General features: G+C 37.3%; 1 protein-coding gene across 1 annotated transcript in view; it reads left to right on the forward strand.

Moving 5' to 3' along the window:
* The window catches only part of CDC5L (cell division cycle 5-like), a 53,690-nt gene extending 32,429 nt beyond the window's left edge, over positions 1-21,261 (forward strand). The window contains exons 11-16 of the mRNA XM_006860523.1: positions 1,439-1,603; positions 3,055-3,135; positions 3,725-3,967; positions 6,735-6,932; positions 19,468-19,680; positions 20,839-21,261. Of these exons, the coding sequence (XP_006860585.1) occupies positions 1,439-1,603; positions 3,055-3,135; positions 3,725-3,967; positions 6,735-6,932; positions 19,468-19,680; positions 20,839-20,943 (1,005 nt within the window). The 3' untranslated portion in view covers positions 20,944-21,261. The remainder of the gene's footprint in view (positions 1-1,438; positions 1,604-3,054; positions 3,136-3,724; positions 3,968-6,734; positions 6,933-19,467; positions 19,681-20,838) is intronic.
* The last annotated feature ends 973 nt before the right edge of the window (positions 21,262-22,234 follow it).

Raw genomic sequence — 22,234 nt, forward strand, 5'->3', positions numbered from 1 at the left:
TTATTTGTGTCTTCTCTCTCTTTTCTTTTGTTAGGTTTGCCAATGGTCTGTCGATTTTGTTAATTCTTTCAAAGAACCAGCTTCTTGTCTTGTTGATTGTTTCTGTAGTTTTTCTGTTTTCTATCTCATTTTGTTGATTTTAGTTCTTTCTTCTTTTTGGATGTGTCCTACATTTATCTTTTAGAGATTTTAATTTTTATCATTTACTAATAATTGGATGATATATATTTATCTTCAGTTTTCAATTTCTGTAAATTGTAAAGTTTCAGATGCCTCATATAAGTTACATTTTGCTCCTTGGAATCTTGTCTGTACCATAGTTTGAGATGAGTAGTTTAGATCTCAGAGTCAAGTTAATTTGATGTGTATTGCTGGCCTCACTGAAAGTTTTTTTAGACTATTTTGGAAAGCCAGTTATTACAACTACAGTTCTTGCTTCTGCCCAAGTTATTGCTTTTATTACTTCATTCTTGGGCCTTTTTATATGATGTCACAGAAAGTCATTGTGATTTTTTTTTTGGTTTTTTTTGGGATAGTGAACTTTAATGATGTTGGACACATTTACAAGTTTAATTCTTCTTACTTTGGGTATAGGCTTGGCTAGCTAAATTTTTTTTTTTTTTTCTGCACAGGTTACTATTAGTTAATACTAACTTGTGTGGTAGGATAAGCACCGGACTGCTAACCACAAGGTTGACAGTTCAAGCTGACCAGCTGCTCCTTGGAAACGACAGGGTCGCTAACTGACTCAAAAGCACTCAGCAACAACAGTAGTACGTACTGAGTGGCTACTTAAGAATTAAGCAGATTAAGACTCGTGCAAAGTGTAGTCTGGACATTTGAGGGGATCTAAAGCTGTGTCCTGATGTGGCGCTGTTGGCTAATGCATCAGATTGCAAAGTTGTTTGAACTGCAAGGTCGGTGGTTCAAACTCACCAGCTGCTCCTCAGACACTCTGTACAGGATTTACTATGGTCCGGAGCTGACTCGATGGCACTTAACAACATAAATATTGTAGTATTTTTATTACTGTATCATTAGCACACTCACAAACACATTCAAGCATCTTTCAGGTTTTATTAGTTCAAGAACAGGTTGACTTCTGAACTTGTTCTGTTCATTTGCTGTTAAATTTCAGTGTCTGAAATGTTTCCTTCAAATGAAATACAGATCCTAGAGGACTTTTATATGCCCCTACAGAAGTAATTTCCAAACCTTCTATTAGAACATCCTAGAACATCTTCACTGGTCAGTTTTTTTATTGATCAATGTAAGGAAGAAAGGGAGTTGAAATTAAGCAAAAAAAAAAGTCTCAGCACTGAAGTTAGGGATTATTTTCCTGCAATTAATATTAGGCCAATAGTTTCAAAGAAATTCTTAAAGAATATTGGTTGATTGCACATGGATGAGCTCAGAAGAATCAAATTATTTTCTACAGGAAAGAGAATCCCGTGAACATCTCCGTTTAGGGTTGTTGGGCCTTCCTGCCCCTAAGAATGATTTTGAAATTGTTCTACCAGAAAATGCTGAGAAGGAGCTAGAAGACCGTGAAGTAGATGATACTTATATTGAAGATGCTGCCGATGTGGATGCACGAAAGCAGGTGGGTAATTGTGCCAGAAAATAGGCTCAAATAATGAAGAACAGCCATTAAATGTCTCAGAGCTCTACTTCCTTTTTTTTAATATTAAGAAAAAATTTATTCTAAAGTAAATTACATAAGTAATAATGTAGCCTCACTTAATATAATAAAATATCATACACTATATTTTGGGAATTCTTCAAATGTTATTTGTACAGTGATTTAAATGCCTTCTATCAAATTCATTATGCCTTTATAAAATATACAGAAGTTCTGTCGCATAGTGGTTAAAGAGCTCAGCTGCTAACTGAAAGGTCAGCGGTTCAAACCCACTAGCTGTGGCAGTCTGCTTTTGTGAAGATTCACAGCTTTGGGGATTTCCTCCATGCCGAAGTTCTACTCCTTTCTGTAGTGTCACTATGGATCAGAGTCGACTTAATGGCAGTAGGTTTAGTTTTGTAGACATTGCTTTTCACTGAGGCTAAAAAAAGATGATGTTGGTCAGTCTCAAAAACTAAGATGTCTTGTATTGGTTGAGTAAATGGTTTTAAGTCAGTGTAAACTAATCAAAAGTAGTATGGATTTGGAAATTTAGAAAGAATATATCGGAATAAGATTAGTAATACATTGTACTAATGTATTATGATTATTTTCCCATTTAACAATACACGAGTTATATAAATAAGGTAGGTATTAGCTCCATTTTAGCAATGAGGAAATGAACTTAAATGAATTACATTAACTTTTCCAGGCCTCATGATTGGTAAGTGGTGACTTCTGGGCTAGAACTGAGGTAATATGACTCCTTTTAGTAAGTAATGCTAAAGTACATGCCAGGATCATTTTAAGAAGCTTTAATCTCAAGGGATTGGAATGATAATGGCATCAATGGAAAATTACATTTTAGAAGGAAACAATGTGAATGTAGTTTTTGGTGGGGAACACTGGATAATCCTTTTTATGTTTAGTTAATCTCGGCTATTTAGCCATTCTCTCAGAAATGGAATGAAATTTTAATGTGTTATCCCACATTATTCATAATTCAAGAATCTGGAAACCACATTTATTGGCAGACTTTTCAAATTCAAAGTCAGTGGCTTTTAGGGTGAAAGGGAAGGGTTTTATTACAGGCATAATAATTAGAGTTGCCTCTGAGTTTAAGATTTTCATTAGACAAGAAAAGAGTGATTATCTGATGGATGCATCCACCACCATGTTAATTTGGAGAATGCTCTAGTAGGCTTTGGGAGTGGTTAATTTTTATTATAATGAGAGAATGAATAGCCTTTTGTTAACTTTTGTTGCTGTAGCGTTACCTTTCTTTAAAGTACATGTATTTCTGTAGTATAAGCACTTGAACGAGATCTTATATACCTAAGTGTTTTCAACTTTATAGATATACATAAACATAGAATATAAATATTCTGTAGCTGCAGTAATGGATATAAAAATGTATAAAAATGATTTTTTAGGCCATACGAGATGCAGAGCGTGTAAAGGAAATGAAACGAATGCACAAAGCTGTTCAGAAAGATCTTCCAAGACCATCAGAAGTAAGTATTAGGAAGTTTTAAGATTTTATGTGGTTAATGCTTTGTATATCATTCATAATGGTTGTTAAGTCCTAACTCATAGTGATCCTGTATAAGCGTTCTGAGGAGTAGCTGGTGGGTTTGAGCTATTGATCTTGTGATTAGCAGTATAGTGCCCGTTCTACAATGCCACACCAGGAAAAAAAAAAAATTATCTACTGTTTGTAATCTAGGAGCCCTGGTGGCACAGTGGTTGACGTGTACTCTGCTGCTAACTGAAAGGTGGACAGTTTTAGCTCACCAGCTTCTCCTGTGGGCAGTTCAACTCTGTCCTACAGAGTTTCTGTGAGTTGGAATTAGATGGACAACAATGAGCTTGGTGCTTTTGGTTTTGTGTTTCGAATATAAGTTTTGAAAATTTGGTCAGCATTCCCAAATCCAATTTTAAAAAGCTTTCAGTGGTTCAAATAAGAATTTAAAAGAAAAAACAAACAAAAATTTGTTTTGAAAATGTAAAACGTTTGCTATTTAATGCACACTAGACCCAAGTCATAACAGTAATATGTTGCAATGGTATGCTTAGTAATTGTGCATGTTTTAAAAATTTTAGGTAAATGAAACTATTCTAAGACCCTTAAATGTAGAACCACCTCTGACAGATTTACAGAAAAGTGAAGAACTAATCAAAAAAGAAATGATCACAATGCTTCACTATGATCTTCTACATCACCCTTATGAGCCTTCTGGAAATAAAAAGGGAAAAACTGTAGGATTTACTACCAATAATCCAGAACATGTTACCTATTTGGAACATAACCCTTATGAAAAGTTCTCCAAAGAAGAGCTGAAAAAGGTAAGATTGAATGGGAATATTTTTGTCTTGAGATTTAAGTATTGCTTAAATGCTGTTCTTTTCTTGGAAAATCATCAACTTATTTTTCCTCATTGGTATTCATAAAAACTGAGTCATATGACCAAGAGATAAGTGTTCATATTAAGTTTTATGCTTTAAGTCCTTTCCCTTGCTGGATGGTTAGTGCTAGGCCTTTATCAGATGAAAGTGTTTTTGTTTCATGAATGTATGCCTGGTTGGTTGACAGTTGTCACAATAGCTATTTTCTGTATTCTTCAACTCTGCTGTCTCTGAATATAGTTGAATGCTTTTATTAAATTTCACTTACTCAACAGCTAGTATGAGAAGGAAAGACTACATTCAAAATATTTTTAGATTAAAGCTTTTACCTATTCAAAGAAAGGAAATACTTATTACTGAATTCATTTTCTCCTCACAGAATTTCCTTCCTGCCTTTTTGGAAAAGGAAATGGAGATGGAAATAAACAATACATATATTATGTATACATAGTTATGTGCTGTATAGGATTTCAGAGGAACAGCTGGTGGGTTTGAACTGCCAACCTTGTAATTTGCAGTTCAGTGCTGATACACACATACACACACACATACGGCTTATGTTCTTCTTCCTCCGTAGGAAATTTATCGTCTTCTGCTTTGACAGATCAGACAGCTGTGATTGTAAATAGACATATCTCTATAATGGTATCAGAAAATACAATTGGTTTCATAATAGGTGGCTTTGAAAGTTTATGGAAAAATTAAATGAAAAGATAATGAAAAAAACTTCCATGAACCTCATGATATGCTGTCTCTCTGTTCATCTGTTTGGAATCCTTTTTATAAGGCAAGTGCACTTTGTCTGTCTGAGGTTTCTAGTTAATCTACAGGCTTGCTGTGCTGGGAGCCAGGACCTACTCTTCCTTTTCTAGTACTTTTACTTCTTTTCCACTGCTCCTGTCTTTTATTACCTAGTAGCCACTAGCGAACTATCACAACTCAGAGTATCTTTAAGGTTAGTTTTAATCCTTCATAAACTCTTGGATTTGGATTGTGCTGCCTGCACACTTGGAGAAAATAAACAAGAGTCTCTCTTCTGTCTTCCCTCCTGTCCTCTCCTCTCTTTTTCTTACTATTTTTTTTGTTAGATAATGCATTTGCTATAGTGTTTTTAGACAATAGAAAGAAAGGAGAAAGTTAGATTTATATTTTACCAACTTGCTTCTGATTCTGATTAAGTGTGTGTTACTCCCTATGATAAGTAGGGTAGGGAAACTGACATCTGTTGAGGGCTGACTCTCTGGCAAGCACATTTAACATTGAACTGGACTTGAGACCTTGGCTAAGAGCGATATTTATAGAGCTCCTTCCTTTTAGAGTGAACATATGAAAGGAATTGTAGGGAATAAGGTATGTGTGGAAACCTAAAATTAAGATAACATCATTGCTTACAGAGGTTCTATAGGGAATACATTCTTACAACATTTTTGAAAATGATTGCAAGTAATGCTTTGGAATTGTTGGAAAACATTGCATAAATATTGTCTCTTATTTAATTATTTACATTCTCTTCATTTCAGTAAATACTCATGGGTACTTTAAAGATGACTTAGCTTAATCTCTCTCTAATGATTGCCAAGAGCTAAATTTTTACTCTGTGTGTTCAGTTTCAGAATGAAATATCAATTTTCAGTATGTTAAAAATGATTTGTTTCCTTTATAAGAGGCATTGTTTTAAAGTATCCATTCTCTGTGTGTCTTCTATTTTGTTTACATTTTATTGTGGTGGTCATTTCTCCTGATTTTACACATTTTGCTGTGTGCCTATTTTCTGACATTGGAAAGAATGAAAGCCTTCTTCTGTAGGGTGCAAGAATTCATTGTCAGCTTTTCATGAGCTGTGAGGCAGGGGGCTAGAAGAAGTTCATGTGGAGTGCCCATGGTGCTCTATGTGTATGGCATCGGGCTAGGCTCTTTATACATATCAGGTAGGTATTATCCCCATTTTGCAGATAAGAAATGGGCTCTGAAATTTCAGATAGCTACTAACTGGTAAAGTTGTGATTGGAACCCACTGTCCAACTCCATCATCATAAACTATTTCTTTAGTAGTGAACAAAAGCTGGTTTTACTAAGCTATGACCCATCATTTTTGACTTGTGTCCCCAGTCTCATGCTTTAGCAATGTTGGGCATTCCTGCAGAATGAGACAAAAAGGCACACACATGGAAGCAGCCATGTTCTCCTTCAAGGTGAGAGGGTACAGTAGAAGGAGCACAGTGAAGCATTTGTGCCATTTAGCTTGAGCAGGAAGGATCCTGTCTCCTCTGAACAAATTACGTTTTCTGAGCCTTTGTTTCATCAGCTTTAAATGAGGTTAATATTGTCTACTTTGTAAAGTGGGTGTGGTGTTTGGAGATAATGTAAGTAAGACTTTTAAACCCAGTTCCTTGCATTTATGAAATAGTAGTTGCTACTAAAATGAATGAAATAAAAGGATGTCTTTTAATGGAGAAACATAAATGCTTGACTTAATAAAAGTCTCCACTGACGATTTGTTGTTGTAAGTGCTGTTGAGTCTGTTCTGACTCACAGGCGTCTTAATTCATTTTGCCAAGGTATTGTAACCCCTTTCCAAGAACCAGCCTCCAACCCAAATCCCTCAACTTTGCCAAAGGAAGGAGGTAAAATGAGTGTCTTTTTAAGTTCTCTGGTGATGACAAGTGTTAGTAGTATTTAGGCTTACTGAAATTATTATTGTAAACAGGCCCAGGACATTCTGGTACAGGAGATGGAAGTGGTAAAGCAAGGAATGAGCCACGGAGAACTCTCAAGTGAAGCTTATAACCAGGTGTGGGAAGAATGCTACAGTCAAGTTTTATATCTTCCTGGGCAAAGCCGCTACACACGGGCCAACCTAGCTAGCAAAAAGGACAGAATTGAGTCCCTTGAAAAGAGGCTTGAGGTTGGTATTCTTTTAAAATTCTAATTTAAATGTACTTTGATTAAAACAATAAACCAAGTAATACTGCTAAGCTGAGTAATATTATTGGAGGTAACGTCAGAACAATGGACCCAAGGTGATTTTGCCTTTGTAGTTTTTAAGGAAAACTACATGGGTTTGCTCCTTCCTGAGTCTGGGCATTCACTGGTTTTTAGAATTGCTGGCCTTTATGTCTAAAGGTGGTTCTCTATGTTGACCACAGGTCAGTCAAACGTTTTAGATGTGGGAGCAGGAAACTAAGTTAACATGAACCATTCAGAACAAGAGAGACCAAGAAAGAACCTTTTTTTTTTTTTACTTTTTTTTTATTGTGAACTGAGCAATAGTTTACATGGGAGAACATCAGCTTTACACCATCATTTCATTGCAATGATTGCAATCTCCTTTGTGCATCATTATTCAACAGTATTTGCTTCCATTCCCTCTGTTGTTTTTTTGGGTGGGGGCTATACACAGAAACACTCAGGAATATATAATAATTTAAACAACCAAGAGGCACATTCTGCAAGGCTGCCTCCTGGCTTCCAGCACTCAGTCCCTTTCTTCCCATGAGTCTAAGAGTCCTCAGCTGCTCCCTTTCTCAATGTCCTCATCTCTGCCTCCATCTCTGGTGTTGCAGCTTCTCTGGATAGTGTCCCACGTTCTGCTTGTGCTCTTCTCCCTTGATGGTCCTAGGGTCCTCTATTTCTGGACTGTGAGATGAACTACTTTCCAGTTTTTGTTGCAAAACTTCTACCTTTACAGTTGTGACAGTTGCAGTTAGTCATGATAACAATTACTCACTACTGAATCATAAGAATCTTATCCCCATCTGAAAGAGCCTAATTTTTTAAAGGAGGGATCTCAATTGTACCAAGGAATTTTCTTTCTATAGCCAAGAGATCAGATTTACAGAAATCTGATCCCTTTCTGTGCTTGCTCTGAGTCTGTACGTTTCAGTTACAGAGAGGGCCGAGCTGCATTACCTAGACAATGGCTTCCATGAGTTTTCATGCCTATGAAAATGTTGAAATGTACTAGCTACACTTTCATGGCATGTGGTTTTTTAATATCATCTGAATGTTTTGAATACCAGAATCTGTGTAGGCATTTTGCCAACGGCATGTAACTTGTGGTTTACAGACCGTCAGGCTGCCTTGTGGATTCTTAATGGTCTTCAAGGATGTTTCTGAGGCCAAAATGGAATGGCAAGGAGAAAGGGTGCTTCAGACAAGCACACGTAGAAAGAAATTCCAATTTCCTCTTTTATGTGATTACCAATTTCTCCTTACAGAAAGCAGATTTCAAAATATTTTTACTTAGGATTAAAATTAGAAATAATCACTTGGGTGTGTGGGTCTGGAGAAATGAGTAAGGGAAAGCAGTATCTTTTAATTGGAAAAATAGTCTAAGTCTTCCTTTTATCTTTAAAATTATAAGTATAAGCATCTGATGGGTAATGCTTATGAACCTAATTTATCATTTAGAATTCCTCTCTGAAGCCATTCTCTTCTGGAATAAAATCTTAGTGCTCCAGCGTTGTTGGTGGTTCTAGTTGTTCTTACTAACTTCCAGCAGGGTGTGCTGTTGTACCATGCATAAAGTAGGGAAAGTAGAGTGTGAGTGGTTAAAGTACGTGTAATTTAGGTTTTCTGTTGTGTAGGCACCATTTCTTATAAATGGCACTTAGTGTGATTCTGAAGGAAGGTCAGCATTACCATTGATCGGAAAGTTATTTGGAAAGTTCTTTGTACCATTTATTTATAAATACTTAGATCTCTCACTTAGTTTGTAGATCTTATTTGAGGTGGGTAAACTCTCTGCCTCAGATGGCCAGAACATTTTGTGTTGTTTACAATTTGAAAAATAAAAAAGGCTTTCCTAAATCGCCTTTACTTTGTTGAGGCACTAATGTTCATGGCAGCAAATCACTGTGTCACAGAGTGAGTGGTGCTATAAAGCACAGTCATTTTATTTCTGTGTTGAATTGCTCTTGTGAGTTTTGAAGGGAAAAATAGAGAAAGAACCACTGCTGTTCTTTTGGAGATTTATTTGGGTCATTTATGAGCAATCATTAAAAACATGTGGTTCTCTTTGTTCAGTTCAGTACCAGGAACTGAAGTCTTCCGTTGAACTATTTTTGTTGAAGGATTGGTGATTTTGGAAGAATATTCATAAAGTAATTTTTCTTTTTTTGACTCTAGGATAACTTACTTTATTGTTTACCCAACTAAACCAAAACGAAACCTGCTGCCATCAAGTCAGTTCCGACTCAGCAAGCTATGGGACAGAGTAGAACTGCCCATAGCGTTTCCAAGGGTGTAATCGTCACCAAAGCTGACTGCCACGTCTTTCTCCTGTGGAGCAAGTGGTTGGTGGGTGTGAACCTCTCACCTTTCAGTTAGCAGCTCAGCACTTTAAAACACTGTGTAACCAAGGTCCCTTCTTTTAAAAACAATAACAACAACCCCATTGCAGTTGAAATCCTTCTGACTGATAGTATTCCTGTAGGACAGAGCAGGACTGCCTCACAGAGATTCCAAGGTTGTAAGTCCTGGTGTGGCGCTGTGGGTTAATGTGCCAGACTGCAAGGTCAGTTTGATCTGCAAGGTCGGCGGTTCAAGCTCATCAACTGCTCCTTGGAAACCTATATAGGGTCGCTATGGGTTAGAACTGACTCAAAGGCTCTTAACAACAACAACAATTTTTACAGAAGCATACCGCCACCTTCTCCCATGGAATGGCTGATGGGTTCTAACCACCAACCTCTCAGTTAGTTGTTTGAAGTACTTAACCACTGTGACTACCCAACTAGTTACTTTTAAAGAATACTTAGTCATTTCCTTTAATTTAGTGTAAAGTATGCTTATATTTCAAATGCAAGTTCATTAAATTCTTAAAAAGAAGTAAAGAAACTCCCAAGACCCAAACAAACAAATCCCCATTTTCTTTTATCCATCCCTAATTCAGAACTGGATTTCTCTTAGCTTATTTTAGCTTTTGGAGGCACAGTTTTTACTGGTTTCAAATACATAAATATTTTATTTCAATTGTGGTAATTCTTTCATCATTTCAGCTGATTGCTAAATTATAAACATTATTCAAAGTTTGTTGTGGGGAAGGAACTCCAGTTATATTGTATAAACTAAAAGCTATACTGAAATTATCCCTTCCACTTGTAGGTTCAGAGAGATCTGCCTCTCTGTGCAAGCCCGTGCACCATGGCTGCCAGTGTGTTTGATTTTTGCTGCCATGAACTTTGGAACATTGAATCTAAATTACGGCCCTATCATAGTCTATCAAGCAAGATGAAATCCAGCTTTGTCGTGGTTGGTGTCTCCTAAATGGATTCTTAAAATTATGCCCTGAGGTTTATATTGGCGCTGGTTTTTAGTCATAACTCATGATCTGCCCCCCAATATTAATACTTGAGATTTAGAACTTTAAATGAAAATCCTTAAGATACTCATTTAAAACTAATAGAATATCTCAGATTTCATCTGGAATGTGATGGGGGCAAGGAGTCTGTTAAATAAATAAATAGAATCAGAACGTAGTCAGAGATCAGCAGTGAGTGGGAATGACTTCTGAATTATAACTAAGTCCGTGTATTTCGTACTGTGTTGGAAACAGAATTAACATTAGAACCTTGCCAGACAGTTGTGTGTAAAGTAAGGCGGGGCAGCAGCAAACAGAAACTACAGCTAAATAACAGAAAAGGAAATGTTATGGAAGCATAGCATTCTGAGGCCTCTTTAACATGGTGACAAAAAGCTCTATATGTGGATAGAGTCCTGGTGCAGCACTGTAGGATAAACACTGGACTGCTAAAAACAAAGATGTTGGTTCTCACCTACCAGCCGCTCCTCAGAAACCCTATACAAGATCGCTGTCAGTCAGAACCGACAAAGCTCTTTTATTTTTAACCATCTGCTAAAAAGTTTTCTAAAAGCAATTATAGCTACCCCTCCTTTTTAAAAAGAGAAACAGAAACATGGCATTGAGCAGAAATTAAGTCCTTCATATTAATTTGGGGCATCACTCTAAACAGCGATCTCTCCACTCCCCTAGAAGATATAATCTGTAACTTCCTCAGAAGATAGAACCATTGTTGTTTGTAAGTGCCATCGTGTAGGTTCTGACTGATAGCGATCATGTATTGGGTTTCCGAGGAGCAGCTGGTGGGTTTGAACTGTCTCTCTCAGTTCAGTGCTTATCCTGCAGCACCACATGAGGACTCCTTAGTACTTTACCATGCATTTTACTGAGCATTTACTATGTGTAGACACTTCCTAGGCCATGGGGACACATCATTTAAGGCAGTGCTCTGCTTTGTATACTTCAGTTATCTGGAAAATTCTTAATGCTGAGAATCTCATTTTCTGATGATGCCAGATACATGAGTCATTACTGTGTTTGGGAAGTGCAAATAGAATTTGAAGTGTTTTAATTTGTTTCCACTTAAGTGGAAATAGGAAATCGTCTGAAGACATAATTAGTTTGAGTGAAATAATTTCCAGTAGGTGCAAAAATGAAATAAGTCTGAATTTAAGTCTGCCATTAAATTTAATAGTATTTGAAATAGTATCTAAACTGCTGTGTTGAGGAAGTTTGGCTGAAAAATAGATTTTGTCATGTAGCTATAACAATGGAAAGAAAGGCTTTCCTTAGAGATGGAAGCTAGGTCCAGAAGTAATACTTCGCCCAGCACTTTACACTGGGCACCATCAGTCCAGTCAAGAAGTATTATGTAATGCTGACTTCTTGGAAATAAAGTAACGTAAAGAACACAGATAACACATTTAGAATCCTGCTTCGTGTATTGGTAGAACTCCATGAGGACCTCTGACTTTGCCGAATGGTTATATTCCAGCAAAATTGGCTGCACAATGGATCTCATTTTCCCAGTGATTTTCATTATAAAATCAGATATTTTTACACAGGGGGAAAAAAAAAAAAATCCCCTTAACATTTTAACCCTTCCAAGACTGGATTATTTCTGATTTCATTTTTTTCTTAAAACTATGTGTTTTCATTTTGAATTAGAGGATAAAACAACTTTTTATTGAAATACTAAGATTTTGATACAGTTAGTGGGACACATATGTCCCAAGAAGTCTGTTACTGTAGTTAGTGTGAAGAAGCTTGTGTCTTCAGATTCATGCAGTTAGTTATACAGGCCCCCACCAGATGGCAGCATGTAGTAACAGTGTCCTGGTGTTGCACTGGACTGCAAGGTTAGTTTGAACCCCCCAAGGTTGGTGGCTTAAACCTACCAGCTGCTCCTTGGAAACCCTGCACAGGGTTACTATGAGTCAGAATCAACTTGATGGCACTTAACAACAACAGCTAAGCCCCAGAGTTGGAAAATGTAGCTGGTCTTGAACAGGTTTAAAGTTTAAAAATATAGGGTAAAGATAAAGTTGGTGGGCAATTCTGTGAAGAAGGCTAGAGGTTGTAGTATCTCTGTAGTGATGTGCCCTTGTGTCTCTGTGGGGTGAGTAGGGAGTGTGGAGTATGGAGTAAGAGGGGTTTGCAGTTGTTTGGAATACTCTCCTCTCAAGGTTTGCCCACTGCTGTGACCCTTAAAGGCAGTACAAGCACTCCAGGGTTATGAACTCAATCCAGTCTAAGTGTGCCTATAAGTCAAATTTGTAGGTAAGTCAGAACAAATGCTTATTATGGTTCTTATTTAGATGAGAGGACCCCTAGTGGCACAGTGGGTTACTTATTGGCTGCGTTACTAAAGGGTAGCAGTTTGAAAGCATCAGCCTTTCCATGAGAGAAAGATGAGGCTGTCTGCTCCCATGAATATGTAGTCTCAGAGCCCCTATGGAGCGATTCTGCTCAGTCTCTTTATGAGTCAGAATCAACTGGATAGCAGTAGGTTTGCGTTAGCGCAGGAAAAGCCTCAACGCCTTTTTCATGATTTAAAAGGTACACGTACAGCAAGTGTGAAGGTGTTTGTGATGAAGAATCTGTTGCAAGTGGGGGTTGATTGGTTGGCTCAGTCATTTCAACATGAGGCCAGATTTACAAACATTAAAGGGCAAGTTTGGGTGGTTCAGCTTTCCTAACCCAGGAACTTAATGTGTTTGATTTCTTAGTTTTTCTTGATAGGCGACTCTTTAAGAACTGGACCAAGATCTTGGTGCAACCATGTTGCTTCTATTATATTTCACTATTGTGTTGAGTTTATTTCAAGTAATTCATCTATTTTACTTCCTAATTTATGCAGATGTGCATTACTGCTCCTGGAAAGATTTTTAAGCTATGTATGTTTGTGTAAGGTTTGTTAAGAGTTTTTTTCAGAACTTGATGCATAGAACCCGGAATTCAGTTAGTCACTGCGAAAGAGTCATTGCCAGTCATTTGACAGTTTCTTGGCAGTAGTTTTATTTGCTTTTATGAAATTAGGGTATTATTTACATTACTACTTAGCTTGCTTGTGAGGGATGCAGTCTGATGATAACTCTAAGAGATGCTGACAATAATCACTTATTTGGACCTGGACCTCATCAATATCTAAAGATTCACCGAAAAAATCCAATGTCTAGTGATCAGTATAGAGATTAAAGGAGAGGCACTTAGGATTCTTGTTAAAATGCTTGCTTACAAACATTTTGGTGATTGAACCGCATCTTTAGTATTACAGGATCATGTTGCTAAATGTTGGATGTGGAGTTGCCATCGATAGTGTATTTAGACTATCCTTAAACTCATTTTTTCCAGTGGTATAAGGTTATATTTTGGCCCCAAGCACAGAGTTACAGTGAAGGGGATGCTCTTAATGTTTCTGAACTTCACTGGAACAGACTTTAACTGAAGACAGTATTGGAGACCCAAGGATAATGTGTTTATTTTGGAATTACTTAAGCTTAGCAACCTTAACAAACTTAGTGAGCTTAAAAGTCACAATTACACATTTATAAGTCCCATACAGCCCCCTTTTGTAATGACCCGAGGAAACACTTATGGTTCCACTGATTCATCTCCTGGGGACCATCAGTTTTCCATTGGTCTCTGGCCAGTCCTTTCTAGACAGTTTCTCTTCTATGCATTTAAGAAATAACATGTGTAGGCTAAAAATAATACCTGTGCTTTGTAGAACATTTAAAAGAAATATAAAAATACAAAGAAGAAGCTAGGTAATATGTAAGTCTACCATTGATGCATAATCGCCTTAAACATTTTGGTGTCCGTGTATGCATTTTAATCTTTTCCTTTGCTTCCTGTGTGTGGGTAAAGAGAAGAAAATCTTTAAAAAACTAAATTGGAATTGTCATCTAGTACTTTTTAATAGTTCTCATATCATAAATATATTTTTACAAAAAGGGAAACCTCATCATTACTCTCATTTAAAATCTATGGGAAAAATTAGATTTGGTCTCCAAATAATTATACTAATTATAATACACTCCACTTCTTTAAATAAAAGTTATGAAATGTAACTTTTTTCCCTCCATAAAATAGTTTTGAGGTGTTTATTTACCTATAGTTTTATAGTTAGTAATGAAAGAGCCAGAAGTTTTTAGATACAAACTGGGCAAAGTAACAGTTTCCTTACACATCCTTATAAGTGGGAGCATAGAGGTTGGTATCTTAATGCAGGGTAAGAATGATGGGTGGTCTAGAATGATTTGGTTTTAAGGGTGTTTGTCTGGTGACATTAAACTTGAATTTCTTCAGGTATATTTGCACTTCTGTGGACTTTGGTTTATTAGTGGTCATGGAGGACATGACTGTAGTTCTCTCATTTACTTGCTGTGGATCTAGGGCAAGTTACTTAATCTCTCTGGGTCTCAAATTTCCTTATCTGTAAAGGTGACTGATAGTTTCTAAGAGTGCTGATGTGACACTGTAGGATAAGCAATGGACTGTTAACCTCAGAGTCAGTGGCTCAAACCCACCAGCCATTCCTTGAAAACCCTATATACAGCTGCTGTGATTTGGTACACACTCGACGGCACACACAGCAACAGTGGTGTCTAGGAGTCCCGGTGTGGTGTACATGGTTAGGTACTGTACTGGTTGAAAGCCTGGTGACCTATGGAGTAAGTTCTACTTTGTACAATTGCCAACAAACAATAACAGCAGTAGCTTCTCTCTCATGGAAGTATAATCTGTAAGATTAAACAAGAAATTGTGCCTACCAGGTAGCAAGGTTTTAGTAAATGGGAATTCTCTCTCATGTGTCCTCAACTCTCAGAGTTTCTTAACTTGGATTAAACTTATTTTGATACTATGAGGTGTCGAGAAGTAACTTCACCTTGAGCAATAGAAAGGTTGCTAAATTTTTGTATTATAAATTTTGATAAATGTGTGAAATTTGAGCCAAGGCTAGATTTTAGAAGGGAAATTATTTTGCTGAATTAAGACATAAAACCCAGATTTTGGTTAGTATAAATGGATTTTACATAGTTGTAGATTTTTATTTTATGTTAAATTTTTTGAAGTATTAAAATAGTTAACAATACAATACTTACAAATTTTAATGTCTCCTATATTTCATTGGGTTGCTGTTTTATGGTTTGGGGTATAGAATCTTAAGTTAACAAAATATGTAGTCTTCAGAGTAGATATTGGATTCAATTTTTAAAAAATCTTTTATTATGGAAAATTTCAGACATACCCATAAGTAGACGAGTATAATGAATCCTCATGTATCATATATGACAGCTATCAAGTCATAATCACTTGTTTCCCAATGTTACTCCTTTTTTCCATGCCCCAATTATTTTGAAGTTTATTTCAGACATATTGGAATAGAAAATTATGATGCATGACATTGGCTAGTGTTGTCTTCCTACACCTTTATACAGAAATGTGTTCTCATTCATCTCCTGTTTTGAATTGAGTTTTACTGCTTCATATTGGATGCAGTCAGTTTTAATTATATTCGTTGTTGTTAAATGCTGTTGGTTTTTACTCATAGTGACCCAGTATAGGGTTTCTGAGGAGTGTCTGGTGAGTTTGAACCACCAGTCTTGCAGTTCAAACCAACCTTGCAGTTGAATGCTTATCCTATAGCACCTACTTTAAGTGACAAATAGTGATAGTGAACGTCATTTATTTTAAAATATTAAAAAATTTTGTGCTGACATAGATTTTTTAAAAAACAAAATGATGATTTGTAAGCTTCCATCATAATCAAATTTGGGGGGCTTGTCTTGTGATCAGAGCTAGCTCCACTGCTAACTTTGTTAGGTGTTTATTAAGAAGATTCGTAAGTAGATCCACAAATACAGCTAAAGATTTGGAAAGCGTATTTGAGAGAACTTTTGCTACATCAGCTGTAAAGTGCGGTGTGGATGCCATCAGCCAGTATTGTTCTGTTCATGTAAGTTGTCTTTCAGGGCAGTTGCTAACACACCTACTACTCATGTAGCTCCCATTTATGACAATAGTAAAAACTCCACTATCTGACTATTTTGTGCATTAATGATGCACATCTGGCAGGAATGAATGCTGATATAAAGTTGGCAGTGATGGTTAAGGTTGTGTATCAACTTAACTGGGCTATAGTCTCAGTGGTTTGGCAGTTATATAATGCCATAGTCATTTTCCATTTTGTGATTTGGTGTGATTATTCTCCATTTTCATATAATGCTGGTTTTTACATTATAACTTGGTCTTTGGAACCTGGCCATGTTGATAAGTAGGGAGTGGTGGGTATACTTTTTGTTTTTCTTTTATAAGCAACTTGGAAATATGAATCTGAGCTTTAGTTTTTTTTTTTGGTTTGTTTTTTTAGTGCTTTTATGGTTTTATTTAACACAAATAAAACTTGAAAGCAGGCTGTCTATTCGTTTTCTTCACTGTGCAGCTTGGCATTGGGATTGGTGACTCTGATGGCCAGCTGGGCTGCTCTTTCCACAATGGCTTTGCGGTTCTAGGAGGAGACGTTGTGAGCACTCTCGGCACAGTCAGATTTGTTGCACATCGGCAGTACCTCCAGCTCTTTGACGTTGTGGACCAGGAACTTGCGGAGGCCACTGGGCAGCATGTGTTTTGTCTTCTTGTTGCTCCCATAACCAATGTTGGGCATTAAGATCTGGCCCTTAAATCTTCTCCGCACCCTGTTGTCAGTGCCTCTGGGCTTGTGCCAGTTACACATAATTTTAACATAACGATCTGATTGATGCCAGGTGAACTTTTTGGTCCTCTTTTTGATGATCTTGGGCTTCACCAGGGGTCTGAGGGCTGCCATGATGCTGGTCGAGATGGCTGCATCATCTGTAGGCAGCTCAGAAGAGAGAGTAGATTTTTATGCCCTATGAGACTTCAATGTTGCTTCTGTGTGTGTATGGCAGGAGAGGCTAATTGGACTTGATTTAAGGTTGCTCTGGTCCCTGTATGCATGTATGTTTCATGCTTGAGATTTACTGACTAGAATAAGGCCAGAAGTTATCAATGAGTTTTTCCCTCCTGAAGTATATTGAGTTGTCATAGATTGAGCATTTGACAAAGCATACAGATACCTTCCTTCACGTTTTTACAGATCAGATGTCACATGTAAGATAGCTAAGAAACATATTGATTATTAGAAGCTGTAGTCTGTTGCTTTTTTATACTTGTAGTGACAAACTTTATATAGTTAATTTGACTCAATTAAGTTTTTCCTGTACTTAAAACTTTTCATTTATAATTATTTTCCTATTTCCTTGGAATCTTAGTACACTATTTGAGTCAAGAGACTTGTATAAAGCTTTAGCTAAATTAAATAAATTGTTGGCATTAAATGGGAAACTAGCACTTTTAAAGTTTCAAAGTCTCTAGTGGCTTGGGAATAGTAAATGGCTCTGTATGAGATGAGGCTGTCCTTCAGAGAAAAGCTCAATGCCATCAAGCCCTGACTCATGGTAACCCTATAGCAACGGAGAAAGAAATTGCTGTGTAGGCTTTCCAGAGCTGTGTCATTTTTCTCCAGTGGAGCAATTTTGGTGGGTTTGAACTAGTGACCTTTCAGTTAGTAGCCAGTGCTTAACCCTCGTGTCACCAGGGCTCCTTCCCGGATATTGTTGTTATGCACCATCAAGTCAGTTCTGATCCATAGCGACTCTGTATAGGGTTTCTGAAGAGCGCTGTGTGGATGTGAACTGCTGACCTTGTGGTTAGCAGTTCAGTGCTTATCCTATGCACTATACCAGGATTTCTTCCCATATATGAGGTATCAATAATACTAAATGTACTTTGATTACTAATTAAACACTTTCTGAGCATAGATACTATATACTCTTATACCAAATTGGAAATTGAATGTCTGTGGAGCATAGTCAGTACAGCTAAGGAGTTAAGCGAGAACATTGACTTTACACCTTCGTTTCATTGCGATGATTACAATCTCCTCCATGCATCACCACTCAACAGTATTCACTTCGGTTCCCTCTGTTTTTCTTTTCTTTTTTGGGGGAGGGGGCAGTGGGGAGGTGTACACAAAAACACTCAGGAATATATCATAATTTAAAACAACCAAAAGGCACATTCTGTAAGCGTGCCTCATGGCCGCCAAGCACTCATTCAGTCCCTCTCTTTCCATGAGTCTAGAGTCCTCAGCTGCTCCCTCTCTCCATGTCCGCATCTCTGCCTTCATCTCTGGTGTCCTGCTTCTCTGGATAAGGTCCTGCATTCCACTTGTGCTCTTCTCCCTTGATGGTCCTAGGGTCCTCTGTTTCTGGACTGTAAGATTAACTACTACCCAGTTTTTGTTGCAAAACTTACATCTTTACAGTTGTGACAGTTGCAAATAGTCATAACAGTTACTATTGAAGCATAAGACTCGTAGCCCCATCTCTTTTCACCAGACCCATCTAGACAAGATGAAAACTATTCAGTGGGGACTCAGTCTTCCCTGCACATTCTTCAACTAAACTCCCTCTTGAAAACTTGTAAGCCAGTCACTCTGTGCCTTTATCGCTCCCTCCTTTTAGGTAGCCAGTGGCATGACTTGATTTTTAAAGCACTAGGTAGGATAAGCATTGGACTGCTGTCCACAAGGTTAGCAGTTCAAACTCACCAGCCGCTCCTCGGGAACCCTATATAGAGGGTCACTATGAGTTGGAACTAACTCGACGGCATGTAACAGCAACATCATGGTATATTAAGTAGATGAAATATTAGTTATTTAAAATGTACTGGATGTACATTTATATTTGTGAGGTCTAGTTGATGAAGGTGAGTTGTTGCCAATCCTCAAATCAATGAAGAAGGTGTACAATAGTAGAAGTTGTTTTCAGAATGTAGAAATGAGCTATTCCTGTACTTTGACATTTAAATCTGTGCTGGGATTGAATCATGGGTGAAGTTACAAAGAGATTATTTGGAACCAACCTGTAAAACCCTGCCAGGTACAAGACAGACTATTCTTATTCCTAATTTTGTGTTATGGGAGTTGAAGTAGATGGAGCTCTAGTTTATTTTTGCCTTTAGGCATACAGATGTGCCCACAGTGCTTTTTTAGACTGTTATGCACCCTGTTTCCACATGTGTGTTGATGTGCTATCTCCCCAAACCCCAGATAAACAGAGGTCACATGACTACAGAAGCCAAGAGAGCTGCAAAGATGGAAAAGAAGATGAAAATTTTGCTTGGGGGTTATCAGTCCCGTGCTATGGGACTCATGAAACAGCTAAATGACTTATGGGACCAAATTGAGCAGGCTTACTTGGAGTTACGCACTTTCGAAGAACTAAAAAAACATGAGGATTCTGCTATTCCTCGGAGGCTAGAGGTAACATTATATTGTATTTCCTTGCAGCATTATTTAAAAAGAAAGCTGTAAGAATTATCAGAGCTTTTCTTTCTCTTTTTTTTCTGGGTTGCACAGCTGTATCTTAAGTTGATATTGCTTGGATTTTTTTTCAGTGAGAACCTGAAGTTTTTTACTTTTGCAGTCCAGAATTGACTGCCTGTTGGTGGATGCACAGATACGAAGGCTATTCCTTTCCTCATTTTGTTTTGTGTAGAGACACACTATGAAATGGAATTAGTAATCCTTGTGATTTGCCCCCTGAAAGGTATTATTTTTCCGAGGTAAATTACAAGCTCTGGTTGCGTAGTGGTTACGAATTGGGCTGTGAGCCGCAAGGTCAACAGTTCAAAACTACCAGTGGTTCCGCGGGAGAAAGATGAGGCAGTCTGCTCCCGTAAAGATTTACAGGCTTGGAAACCCTGTGTAGGGTCGCTATGAGTCAGAACCAATTCCACGGCACTTAACAACAACAACAACAACAAATTACAACCATGCCTTTTTGTTTTATAATGTAGGATGTTGGGTACAAAGCTAGTTCTTTGGAAACATAACCTTCCTTCGGTCTAGTTTGGTATCCATGTGTCCAGACTTAGCTCCAGGTGTCCACTATCACCTCTGCCAGAGAAAGGGCAGTCAGGACTTATTGAAGCACATGTGGTGTGGGTATTGATAGAACAGTCATGGCTTGTTAATTTGAGGTAGCAGCAGAGATTTTACAAGAGAGTAGTCTTAGGACCAAGGAGCTCTGGTAGCGTAGTAGTTACAAATCGGTCTGCTAACCTCAAGGTGACCAGTTTGAAACTACCAGCTGTTCCACGGGAGAAAAGATGAGGCTTTCTACTCCCATAAAGAATTACAGCCTCGGAAAACCCTGTACAGGGTCGCTATGAGTCAGAACCGACTCCATGGCACAGAACCACCACCACCACCAATCTTAGGACCAGAACAAAGAATGACTGCAGTACTGTTTTTATAGTGAAAGTGTTTTCTGTTTTTGTTTCTTTCAATTCTTAAGAGTTGAGTGATAAATCAGCTCAGCTGTTTGCAAGTTAATAAAGTACCATGATGTATCTACATTTTTTTCAGTATATTAATATTGTTTATATATTAATCATTTAATGTTTTCGTTTCTTCAAGTGTCTAAAAGAAGATGTTCAGCGACAGCAAGAAAGAGAAAAGGAACTTCAGCATCGATATGCTGATTTGCTGCTAGAGAAAGAGACTTTAAAGTCAAAGTACTGAAGCATAGTTTATAATCTGTCACAGGATGAATTAATTGCTGGTTTTCATACCCTGGAAGGCTGAAACTTATGTTTATCTTCATTGACAAATTTGCCCACCATCTGCGGTTTTTCGGTTGTTTGTTTTAAATGATATCCATCTTTCAAATTCTATGTATAAAGGCTTTAACTCCACAGGACATTTTAGGGTTTAAATTATTAAGATGACCATTCTTTAAGCGGTGTCATGTTTGCAAACATTTTTTTAGTTTTGGCCTTTAATTTAAAAAGTCTGATTTTAAAGTGCTGCCTGTGAGTAAACTCTTGAATAAAAAAATAAAAAAAACACAAAAAATTGAGAACGTAGTCTTTTGTTTGAGATAATTAGATCCTTACAGTGCCCACAAACCAGCAAATATGTGTTCTTGTGCCATAGTTTATGAATAACTCTTGGTTAATAGAAATGGTGATCCAGTCTTTTAAATCCTTAAGAGTTATTCCTTTTGTGACTGTTATTTTTGACCGACCGTTTTAGTGTGGACTGTTCATTTTTCTGTACATTGATAAGATAGGTTAGGTTTTTAATACCCCAGTTTGTCTACACTCAGTATAGGTCTCCCCCACTATCCAAAAGGAGAATGTTCTGTGAAACCTTTCATAAGTCTAAATTGCTAAAGCAAAGACGCAGTTGCCATTAATTTATGTGGAAAAACTGGTTTTCATACCAAATAACACATGAAATCTAAAATAGCAGTAGCACAGAATGTTTACAGAGACAGTTCTAAACTGGTAGCTGGATGAGCTGAGAGCAGTTCCAGGGTGTAAGGCATTTGGTGATGCCATTCTCACTGTTCTGGGGGCAAGCAGCCTCTTCAGCAGTTAACTGCAGAACAAATGTTGAATGCTAGACTTTTCACCTTTTTTCATACAAGCAAAAATCCTTTTTGATTAGGAAAAAATAGGTACTAATCTAATTCTTTTGTAAAAACGAGAGAGTATAAAATGAATTTTCAAAAAGCAGGGTACCTGTGTAAATTTAGGTATGACCTCTTCCTTATCTAGGTACTTTACTTACACAGTTTATGAATCATGATTCAAAAGATTGCATTTTTCTTGACCTGTTATTTATTTTTTTATTAAATGTTTTTATTTTGGATTGAGTGAAAGTTTACAGGGCACATCATCAGCTTCACATTCAACCATTCATATTGCTTGTTTCATTACATTGATTATTATCCCCTCCATATATCATCAGTTAACAGTGTTTCTCTCTATCCTCTAGCTTTTTTTTGGCGGGGGTGGGGGAACTTGCC

Source organism: Chrysochloris asiatica, unplaced genomic scaffold (assembly GCF_000296735.1).
Source record: "Chrysochloris asiatica unplaced genomic scaffold, ChrAsi1.0 scaffold00038, whole genome shotgun sequence".
NCBI lineage: Eukaryota > Metazoa > Chordata > Mammalia > Afrosoricida > Chrysochloridae > Chrysochloris > Chrysochloris asiatica.